At 45.1% G+C, this 12,133-nt stretch overlaps 1 protein-coding gene across 1 annotated transcript in view; it reads right to left on the bottom strand.

Annotated features, from left to right (window-relative positions):
* Nucleotides 1-1,092: 1,092 nt before the first annotated feature.
* rngtt (RNA guanylyltransferase and 5'-phosphatase) overlaps nucleotides 1,093-12,133 on the bottom strand; it is a 522,369-nt gene continuing 511,328 nt past the window's right edge. Inside the window, exon 16 of the mRNA XM_070885554.1 lies at nucleotides 1,093-1,199. Within this exon, the coding sequence (XP_070741655.1) occupies nucleotides 1,180-1,199 (20 nt within the window). The 3' untranslated portion in view covers nucleotides 1,093-1,179. The remainder of the gene's footprint in view (nucleotides 1,200-12,133) is intronic.

Raw genomic sequence — 12,133 nt, 5'->3', positions numbered from 1 at the left:
TTAAATTATAACCATATACTCATGTGGTAAAATTTTTTTTAAACAAAGATCATAATCCCAAATAAAGACCACGATAAGGCCTGTTAAGGGACAAATTCAGATTGCATACATTTAAGACAGTAAAAGACTATTGTGATCTTATTGCTGTAGAAAAACAATTATATTTTTGTTTTAAAGCAGAATGAACATTTGATATAGTGGACAATTTATGGAGTCTCATACACCAACTTCCTCAAGGTGGATCTTGACCTAAGTTTGAATGAAGCATTGGATGCAGTTGAATACAAGATAAGCTTTTTATCGAGACACAAAACATAGGTTATCAATCAGCATAGCAAGCAACACAAAGTGTTGGAATTAAGCTTGACAATATATATATATAGTTAGGCCCTTCACTTCATGCATAATTAGACAAGCATTTTGAATCAAATAATAGCTATAAGTGCAGAAAATGTGACCGAGTCCAGAATTCTAATCACCAGTTTTTTTTTTTAAAACAGAGTACAGTTGCAGTCATAGAAAATTGGAACAAAATTTCAGATTGTCTCTGGACTGAACACTTTATATTTCAAACTACCAAATTAACAGCTATTTTAATGTCAAAATTACTGATTCAATGCTGTTACAGTGCCATTCCAGATTATTATGTCACATAAATCAGCATGCTTCACCATTAAACCACTAGATTTGCCTAGCTCTAGTGGAATTTAATGAAATGTATCATTAACATGCAAATACAAAATCACTTGGAAAATATAAAATCAGAACAGTTTAGATTTTTAATTGAATGGCTGTGAGCAAAGAGAATAGTGCCAACCTCTTTCGAAATCTCAACAAATAGAACTGCAAGCCTGTAGGGGATGGGGTGGGGGGGCGGGAGAGAGTGAAGAGAATTGAAGTACATAACAACATAAGAATTAGGAACAGGAGTAGGCCATACAGCCCCTCGAGCCTGCTCCGCCATTCAATAAGATCATGCTGATCTGATCATGGACTCAGCTCCACTTCCCCAGCCGCTTCCTATAACTCAGACACTATTCAACACTTAGAAAGTTCCAAATTGTCAAGGGCTTCTCGATAGGGAAGGGAGAAAGTTAGCAGGCATGTCACCTCCAGTTGAATGCATGGCCGGCAGCAATGCCAGAGGTCTTCAAGTTAGATTTTTGCCCCCTCTTTCAGCTAGAAAATAATGCAAGACACTGGAAGAGAGAGAAAAAAAATTAAGTTGTAATTTTTCAAAAGCCACTCCTGGTTTTTGATGAATTTTTACACATCGGAGAGTCACCTGATTCCATCAATGACATTGGCACTGTTTAGGTGTTTAATTGGCTGAAAGCTGGCCTGTGGTACCCAAATGACTCAACTTTTAAGTTCTCTATCTTATATGGCACTGAAGCATACAACAAGCATGGCGCCTGTTCAAGCCTTGATCTATGCTGAATTGAGCAATCTCAACTAAGGTGGTGGCCATTCGGGTTACGGTTTAGGGAGGGGGCAAAAATAGCCAGGATTCCGGTTTCTGATCACTATCCAATGGCTCCCACTGGAATGCCCATATTTTTGATTCCCATGTGATCAAGTAGCTTGCCAACATTCACTATATTAAGAATGAGATTTGCATGAAGGACTGGGATGCTGCCGGTAGCCATGGATCCATACACCAGCATCAGTCAATACCTTGAGGAGTAGAGAAATGTGGCGACACAGAGACAAAAACATTCTTCAGAGCTGCTGTTTCAATCAATGAATATAGAAACATAGAAAATAGGTGCAGGAGTGGGCCATTCGACCCTTCGAGCCTGCACCACCATTCAACGAGTTCATGGCTGAACATGCAACTTCAGTACCCCATTCTTGCTTTCTCGCCATACCCCTTGATTCCCCTAGTAGTAAGGACTACAACTAACTCCTTTTTGAATATATTTAGTGAATTGTCCTCAACAACTTTCTGTGGTAGAGAATTCCACAGGTTCACCACTCTCTGGGTGAAGAAGTTTCTCCTCATCTCGGTCCTAAATGGCTTACCCCTTATCCTTAGACTGTGACCCCTGTTCTGGACTTCCCCAACATTGGGAACATTCTTCCTGCATATAACCTGTCTAAACCCTGTTTTTTCATGTCACTCCTACTTCTAAAATGGGCAGGAGGAAAGTTAAACAAGGTCTTGTTTTGAAGTTACATGTTTAAGGAAAAATGGGTAAAATATTTTTTTTTAAAATAGGAAAGAAATAAAGACAGTACATGCTACAAATAAACTAACCTTAGTAAGATTTCCAATTTAGTACCAAGTTGTGCTAAATTATAGAATAGAGTGGATAGGAAGGACCTATTTCCCTTAGCTGAGGAGCATAGATTTAAAGTCATTGGTAGGAGGTTTAGAGGTGATTTGAGGAGAAATGTTTTCACTCAGATGGTGGTGAGGGTCTGGAACTCACTGCCTGAAAGGGTGGCAGAGGCAGAAACCCTCACCACATTTAAAAAATACTTGGATGTGCACTTGAAGTGCCGTAACCTACAGGGTAACGGACCAAGAGCTGGAAAGTGGGATTAGGCTGGATAGCTCTTAGTCGGATGGCGCGGACATGGTGGGCTGAATGGCCTCCTTCTCTGCAGTAAATTTCGATGATTTTGTGGGGGAAAAATTGATTATCGACCATTTTGAGGCGCTAAAATTGCCTGGGCGCTAATTGTTAGCACCAGGCGATATTTAGCGCTGGCGGTAGCGATACTGATCTTTAGTGCCCTAAGAGTGGAGTGGAGCGATAAGGGAAATGTTAGTACTTCTCTTAGGGTGCTAAGCCGGTAGCGCTACTGAAGTTGTGGTGCTAAAATACCGTCATCCGAATGCTCAAAGAGAAGGTTAGCTGTAAAAAATGAAAACTTAAACAACATTGCAATTCAAACAATTAACACATCAGGAACACCAAATAAAGTACAATCAATGCACATCAAGTTAAATAAAATCTCTAAAACTTACCTCATCCCTTTCATTAGCACTCCGGGACAGCTGTCAACACCAGCTCTTTCTGGCGATTAGTGCCAGGCGATAACATTCAAGTTGGCTTCCGTGGCATTGCACACTAACGCAACATTCCCTGGCGCTAAGTATTATCATCATCATCATCATAGGCAGTCCCTCAAAATCGAGGAAGACTTGCTTCCACACCAAAAAAGGATGTGTTCAATGAGTTCACAGGTGTTTCAATGAAGGACCTAATATTCCAGGTCCTGAACTTTATAGTGAAGGGTGGAAGATGCCTGTGCATGGATTTTTATTAACGTGTGGTGGCCGTTGCACACCAGCCAACACACGGGCTTGACAGAGCTAGGTCTTGGTCCAGTGACAAGACGACTGGAGACCTGCTCTGCTGCACAAACCTAGTGTGCACACATATCACAGTGTGGGCTGGCCCATGCTGCCCCTGGGCCCCGAACTCGAGCCCCTCCTGGGCCCCGATCACATCGCACTGCAATCTCTCGTCACTCCTGCTCCCCGACCTCGTCACTCCTGCTGTACCTTCCCATGCTCCAATCACCGACCTGGACTTTAGTGACATCCAAACCAGTCGCCCTTTTCAATGCCATTGCCCTCCTGCACCACCTCGCACTGCTCCCTGAAGTGCATGTTGCCACACTGTCCAGGAGCCGCTTGCCGCTCGCCTTTTATGGCCCCAACCTGCGCTGGTGTTTCCTTGCAGGTCGGGGCCGCCATGCTGTTCAGGGGCCGCTCGCCGCTCACCTTTTATGGCCCCATCTCTCTTATCTGGAAGGAGGAGTGTATGCCAGGAGATCTTAGAGATGCCGTAATCGTGACCACCTTCAAAAAGGGGGACACGTCTGACTGCGGCAACTACAGAGGAATCTCCCTGCTGTCGGCCACTGGGAAAGTCATCGCTGGAATCCTCCTCAACCGTCTTCTCCCTGTGGCTGAACAGCTCCTCCCAGAGTCACAATGCGGATTCCGTCCACGAAGGGGTACCACGGACATGATCTTCACCGCACGACAACTACAAGAGAGATGCAGGGAACAGCACCAACCCTTGTACATGGCCTTCTTTGACCTCACAAAGGCCTTTGACACTCCCAACCGTGAGGGACAATGGAGCATCCTCCTCTATTTCAGCTGCCCCCAAAAGTTTGTTACCATCCTCCACCTGCTTCATGACGACATGCAAGCCTAGTATTAGAACTGCCGCTAAAACCCTATTTAAGTTGGCGAGCAGCGCTAATATCACTGCGCCCGGGCGACAACCCTTTAAAGCCCCTGTAGCGCCCCTTGCAAGCGCTAATAGGTGGCACTAATCTATTCCATTTTTCGCCCCATGATGGTATTGTAAAATGGGCCTACGTCAACTGGAACTGTCCAAACTCATTCTAGAGGAGACTTCCATCCTCATTAAGGTGCGTTAGACTCATACCCTGCCCCAGAGGTGAAAGCACAATATTGACCTCATAGAATGATACAGCACAGAAGGAGGCCAGGCAGCCCATCATGCCTGTGCCGGTAATAACATCTGTAGTAAGTATAATCTGGTTAGATAAGATTGTTCTGAGGAGAACAATCAGATGGAAAGTGAATTAATAATAGTGGGGAAAAAAAATTCCCTGACAGCAGAAATCTTAGTTTAACGTTTTAACACGTTATACTAAATATGCAATCTGGTTGCCAATCATCAATGTATGAAAGTAGTACAGGTGGATATTGACAGGCATCCTAAATGGACAGCTGCAAATTAACATGGTTATTTTGATGTTAGAATTCACTCAAAGGACACAAATGATATACTTGCATAAATTATTAGTCAAAACATCACAACATCAGTTGTCAAAATTTGGTTAAACAGCCTGGGGTGTTGTACTGTACACATAATGACAGTCTGTTATAACCTATGGGGATGAGCAGTACAAGATCCTGCTACTGGGATTGCTTGTTCTGCCATTTATGCAGATTGCTAATGTACTTACACTCAACGCATTCTCCCCCATGGACATAAAAGAAAATGCCTTCGAAGTTCTTTAATTTCAAGAAATATAGATTTATATTTACTGAGATGCCTATGACCAGAAGATTGAGTCCATGTTGATTAAGTTGTGTGCTGCTGCACTGAATACATGCAGGGCTGAGGCACTTGCAAAACAACTGCATCAACAACTTGCATTTATATAGCGCCTTTAACGTAGTGAAACGTCCCAGGGCAGTTCACAGGAGTATTACGAGAAAAACAATTTGACACCAAGCCGCATAAGGAGAAATTAGGGAAGGTGGCCAAAAGCTCAGTCAAAGAGGTAAGTTTTAAGGAGGAAAGAGAGGTAGAGAGGTGAGAGGTTTTGCCAAGGAATTCCAGAGCTTAGGGCCTTGGCAACAGAAGGCACGGCCACCAATGGTTGAGCGATTATAATCAGGGATGCTCTGGAGAATAGAATTAGAGGAGCGCAGATATCTCGGGGGGTTGTGGGGCTGGAGGAGATTACAGAGACATGGAGGGGTGAGACCATGGAGGGATTTGAAAACACGGATGAGAATTTTGAAATTGAAGGGTTGCTTAACCGGGAGCCAACGTAGGTCAGCGAGCACAGGGATGATGGGTGAGTGGGACTTGATGAGAGTTTATGACATGGGCAGCTGAGTTTTGGATCACCTCTAGTTTACATAGGGTAGAATGTGGGAGGTCAGCCAGGAGTGCGTTGGAATAGTCAAGTCTAGAGGTAACAAAGGCATGGATGAGGGCTTCAGCAGCAGATGAACTGAGATAAGGGCGGAGGCAGGCGATGTTATGGAGGTGGAACTAGGCGGTCTTAGTTATGCTGCGGATATGTGGTCAAAAGTTCATTAAAGTGTCAAATATTGTCAAGGTTGCGAACAGTTTAGTTCAGTCTCAGACAGAAGTCGGAGAGAGGGATGGAGTTTGTGGCAGGTCCGAAAACAATGGCTTCGGTCTTCCCAATATTCAATTGGAGAAAATATCTGCTGTATGTCGGACAAGCAGTTTGACAATTTAGAGGCCGTGGAAGGGTCGAGAGAAGTGGTGGTGAGGTAAAGCTGGGTGTCATCAGTGTACGTTTGGAAACTGACGCTGTGTTTTTGGATGATGTCACCAAGGGGCAACATGTAGATGAGAAATAGGAGAGCGCCAAGGATACATCCTTGGGGGACACACCAGAGGTAACAATATGGGGGCAGGAAGAGAAGCCATTGCAGGTGATTTTCTGGCTACGATTAGATAGATAAGAATGGAACCAGACAAATGCAGTCCCACCCAGCTGGACGACGGTGGAGAGGCGTTCACTTGTGTTAAAGGCTGCAGACAAGTCAATAAGGATGAGGAAGGATAGTTTGCCTTTCTCACAGTCACAAAGAATGTCATTTGTGACTTTGAGGAGAGCCATTTCAGTACTGTGGTAGGCATGGAAACCGGATTGAAGGGATTCAAACATGGAATTGCGGGAAAGGTGGGGACATATTTGGGAGACGACAACACGTTCAAGGACTTTGGCGAGGAAAGGGAGGTTGGAGATGAGGTGGTAGTTTGCAAGGACGGAGGGGTCGAGGGTTGTTTTTTTTGAGGAGAGGGATAGAGGGATGATGATGACAGATTTGAGGGAGAGGGGGACAGTACCTGAGGAGAGAGAACTGTTAACAATGACAGCTAACATGGGAGCCAGAAAAGGAAGTTGTGGGTGGTCAGCAGTTTGGTGGGAGTAGGGTCAAGGGAGCAGGTTGTGGGTCTCAGACAGGATGAGCTCAGAAAGGTCATGAGAGGAGATCAAAGTGAAACTGGAGAAAGATGAGAGGTCAGGGCTAGGGCAGGGGAAAATCCTTTGTAGAAGTTTGGCCCGGTGGGCTAGGGGAAGGAAGGGAAGAGGCAGAGCGGCCGAACGGATGGTCTCAATCTTAGAGACAAAGAAGTCCACGAAGTCCAAGTCCAAGACAGTTAGCAGTGGAAAATAAAAGCTGGGGTTTATCTTTATATTCTAGAATTATTCTGGAATAGTGAGCAATTTTGGCAGATGAGAGCAGGACCCAATAGAGCTGTATGTGGTCCAGCCAGATCTGGCGGTGAATGGTTAAACCAGTTGTCCGCTATATCTGTTCAAGTCTGTGTCCCTTGGACTTAAGGGATCGAAGATCAGGGCTGTACCAGGGTGAATGGCCAGGGTGAGAGAGAGCAATTATTTTAACAGGGACGAGGGCATCAAAGGTGGTGGTGAGGGTGTGATTGAGCAAAAATGTCATGGTGAATGGAGGGCCAAAGGCTGGATAGCTGGGAGTTCATAAGTGCAGTTGTACGAGAGTCGAGGGAGAGTTTTTCCAGGGGCGGACACAGAAGGAGGTAGGGTTGAAAGGGGATGTGGGTGGAAAGTGATATGAGGAAGTGGTCAGAGATGGCCTTATCTGCGATTGACACGATGGAAGCAGCAAGGCCACGAGAGATGGCAAGGTCGAGGGGGTGGCCATGTATATGGGTTGGGGAGTTTATATGGAGGGAGAGATTAAGGGAGGATAGGAGGCTAGTGAACTCAGAGGAGAGAGAGTACGATGAATTGAGATGGAGGTTGAAATCACCAAGAATAAGTCGTCGTTCGGTGCAGAGGGAGAGGGAAGAAAGTAGTGAAGAAATATCGGTAATAAAATGTTATGGTACTTGGATGGGTGATAGAGAACGAGAATTTTAAATGAGAGATGGGAGGGTTGGAATAGTGTGAGATGCTCAAAGGAGGAGAAAGTGCCGGAGAAGTAGGGGGACAGACCAAGGTGGGATTTGCTGATGAGAGCCACACCGCCACCACGGTGGTCTGAGCGGGTCAAGTGGTGGAAGTTACAGCCGGGGGGAGGCTTCATTTAAGGGTAAGGTGTCATCGCCCCTCAACCAGGTTTCCGTCAGGGCCATGATGTCGATGCAATCATCCACGATAAGCTCATGGATGGGCCTTGTTCACAAGTGAACAGACATTCTGGAGGGAGGTGTGGAGAGGGTCGGTGATGGCTACCCCACTGCCAGCGTCCACAGGGTCAGCGCTGGGGGGGGAGGGGATGCGTTGGACGGGGAGGAGATTGACAAGATTAGCCCCCAGTGGGCGCGAAGGTCGGTGAGAGAGTAAGATGGGACAGTTGGGGTTGCTGCTCGTATGGAGGCAGCAATGAGTGCATCGATGGGCCCTTCGTAGGATGCTAAGATAGACACAGAGAGAAGCTGTAGGCTTATCTAGGAGGGAGTCAAGCCTGGGACGGCGGCAGGAGAGTAGGAAGGTCGAAGAGTAATCAAGGATTGGGGTAGGGATTTGGGAGGGCAGAGTATCCGAGAGAGGAGAGATGAAAGGAGACAGGAGATAATGGTCAGGGAGGGATAGAGCGAAAAGGAAAGAGGGGGAAAAAGTGGAAAAGTGTTGAATGACTAGGGTGCGGAGCTGCAGCCAAAGTGCGCACGGGAAAAGCCGAGGTTATGTTGGCCTGTTTAAATGTAGTAGTTAATGGGATAAAATACTAGGGAGACCAGGGTCAAAGTCAGAGAGCCCATGGAAGGACAAAGCCGACATGAACAGGATGGGGCCAACACGGAGCATCGAAGAACCATTGTCCAAAGCAGGCGAGTGAAGTCCATAAGCTACTTGAAGTGTAGAGATTTCGAGGCTATGCTGCAGGAAGGAGAGTTGGCAGCAGTGCAGAAAGATGATGGCGACGATGACACAAGTTTATAGATTGCGGTACATCATCGTAAAACCACAGCCAGCGACCAGTTGAAAACTGGTAGAACAAATGAAGCCAGCAGAGCTGAAAAATCAGTGGAAACAGTTCAACAGAGACACAGTTGCAGTTAAAAGGAAAAATAAACTTTAGCAATAGAAATGGAGAAACAGCGGGTATAATCCAATGTAGTCCAGTGCAGCAACGAAGCGGTGTAGTCCAGTGTAGTTCAAAGCAGAAAAGCAATCTAGCGATGTCCACTGAAGTGCAAGAGATCAGAAACCAATTTGACAAAAGAATTCAGAGCTAAGACTTGAAGCGACCGAGAGCAGAGCAAAGCCACAGCCGATGAGTCAAACAGTGTCGTCCGTAGAACAACAAAGTCCTGTTTGCAAGTGAAGGAAATCAAGTTTCTTCAGAGATCGAGCCATTGCAAAGCTCTGAGAGAGAAAGATCAAAAGCACACCGGGGGATGGGCAGTGGGCTCTGCAGGCTTTGAACTTGTAGTTTTAACTTGCAGGTTGAACTTGGGCTGAAATGCTTTCACTATCAGGAGACAGCGTAACTTAAGCAGTGGAAGAAAGGAGATTTGGGGAAGAAGGGCAAAGGATGGCCATGATAAAGTTGAGCAGGTCAGAAAGGAGCTTCCACCCCCCCAAAACCTTAAATAGAACCCATCAAAACTTAAATGAAAATCCTCAGTTGTTAAGTCTGTAATGCACCTCTGAATGACTCCACGAGGCAATGTGTTGTACTCAAACTGTAGTGACCTTGTTCCTTTATTCGTAACTCCAGAGTGCGGCAGCCACATGGTGGCTACCCTTTTATACAGCCCTTGCCACCAGGACACGAAACCCCGGTCTCCACCAGTTGCACCCTCTAGTGGTGCCAGCATAGTATATACACAGTGTAAACCTTACTGATAGTACATCTGGTAAACAAGTCTCCATCTTATGCAACTATACAGTGACTACACAGAGATATATCTATAGTCTGCATATATAACACTCTTCTTATTCAATACAAACACATGGACAGCACAGTGGAGATGATTAACAAGGCCTGAAAGCAAATGTCTACTGTGATTTGATGTACACCCATCAAATAAATGCCAAAGGACAGAGAAGTAAAGGAATTAATTCAAATTTTGGAGGAAGGAGGTAGGGTGGAGGAATGTGGTGAGTGTTAGTTAATTTCTCTGCCAATTTTTATATTTTCTGTTGTAACCATCAGCTCCTCTCAAGTCGCTGCTCAGTAACATTTGATTGGCAGCATTCTCTTCCTGGGTAGTTCTCAATTGCATTGAGCATTGCAGATAACTTCTCAGAAAATTCAAACACACACCGCAGTATAGAAAATCAGTAAGATCTAAGGGATTGTGCATAAAAGCTTCTTTTGGGAGTTTAGCAGCATCAGATCCATAAAATTCATAATGAAATAGGTCACAAGGCAGGCAATTTGTTTTTCTGGTTATTCATCTATTGGCTGCACTCAAACTAGGTTGCCAAAGGCAAAGTACATTTTGTTATGATTACGTTCTTGATTTATTGAATTCCCGACTGTTCTGAAGTTTAATGTTGAATATTCTTTTTTTTAAATAAAAAAAAAATACTTTCTCCCCATCTCATTTCTTGGGTCAACTGCAACCTTCAACATTTCTGAGTGGATAGGAGGAATCTGCTCCCAAATGCTCTGTCCATACCACATTGAAAGCATCTGTTAGCTTTAGAAAAATAGCCTGGGCAGTTCCAATGTTCACTTACTCTACTGCCACAATGTTGAACACGATGGCCAAGAAATTGGCCTCCCTAGTGCTTCCCGTTATCGCCTCCGCACTTACCAACCCAGCGCGGCGAGAAGATCAACTTCCACTAAATTGGGTGGAAGGTTTGCAGCGGTGGTAGGACGTTGCTCCCTGATCACCTTCGCCCCGAGATCGTAACATAATCCTTGTGCGGAATGCCCCAATAGCGCCCCGGACCCGTACTTCGGTTCCGCCCCCTGCATCATCACAGGGCGAAAACACCAGCAGGAGGCGTTTATCGGGTGGCCGGGCGCTTCGGGGGCAATGCTTAAAGGTGAGGTGGCTGAGGAAAGTTAAAAAAATTGTGCAATGTTGTAATTCTATTTTTTTCAAGGTTCTTCCGTCCCAATCGATCAGCCCGGCACTCTGCTGCAATGCATCGGGTTGATCGGGCTGGATTGCGGCTGCTGTCGGGGACAGAGTAAGTTTTTCCCTTGCAGAGCCTGCAGCGATGGCCCTTCCCTTTGAGAAAGGGAAGGAGCCTTCCAACACTGCACGGCCCAGTGTGCTGCGCTACACACCTAGTGTGTGTCAGCTGTGGCTCAATTGGTAGCACACTTGCCTCTGAGTCAGAAGGTCCACTCCAGGGTCGGCCATTTAGGACTGAGACGAGGAGAAATTTCTTCACGCAGAAGGTGGTGAATGTTTGGAATTCTCGACCCCAGAGAGCTGCGAAGACTCAGTCTTTGAGTATCTCCAAGACAGAGATTGATAGATTTTTGGATATTAAGAGAATCAAGGGATTTGGGGAAAGTGGAGTTGAAGCAGAAGATCAGCCATGATCTTATTAAATGACAGAGCAGGCTCGAGGGGCAAATGGCCTACTCCTGCACCTAATTCTTATGTTCTTATGCTACAAGGAGAAAAGCCAGACATGGAATTTAGAGATAATGAACTGTGTTCCAATCTCATTCCAAACAAAAAAGAAAACTGTAGTAGTGTAAATAAGTATCTTAATCTATACAAAATTGGCCCAGGGTACAACAGGAAATAGTGAATCCCACTAGCTGCCCATAGGGAAATAGAACCTAGTTGACTTCATAGCATAAAAATTAGAGTATAGGCAAGAGAAGCAGCCTATCCTTCAAAAAGGCCAGAAGCTATTCTCATTTAATTAAATACAATCCTTGAGGGATTGGCTTACACTTAATTATCTTGTGCAACAACATACACACCAGTTTACAAGACCCTTTGGAGTAGGTTCAATTGGGAACTGTGCTCGAGGACAGAAAAACCTTCGTCTCAGCCAAAGAATTAAAAACTGAGAGTAGGGATAAAGTGAACATTCTTTGATTGGCAAGTGGAACACAAGTGGCGTCTCCCAGGGATATGTACAAGGGACTCAGCTTTACATCATGTATATCTAAGAATCATTAACGGAGTGTTGTATATCCAGGTGTACAGATGTCACTAAAGGGGTATTTTTGACTGTATGTGATCATGTAAGACAGTGACTTGACAGTCCATTTTCATCATCATCATCATAGGCAGTCCCTCTAATTGAGGATGACTTGCTTCCACGTCAAAAAATTCACAGGTGTTTCAATCATGGACCTAAAATTCCAGGTCCAAACTAAATCTTGAAAGGTGGAAGATGCCTGTGCATGGATTTTTTTTAATGTGTGGTGGCCGTTGCACACTAGCTA

Source organism: Pristiophorus japonicus, chromosome 7 (assembly GCF_044704955.1).
Source record: "Pristiophorus japonicus isolate sPriJap1 chromosome 7, sPriJap1.hap1, whole genome shotgun sequence".
Taxonomy (NCBI): domain Eukaryota; kingdom Metazoa; phylum Chordata; class Chondrichthyes; family Pristiophoridae; genus Pristiophorus; species Pristiophorus japonicus.
This window is presented reverse-complemented; position numbering and strand designations above follow the sequence as displayed.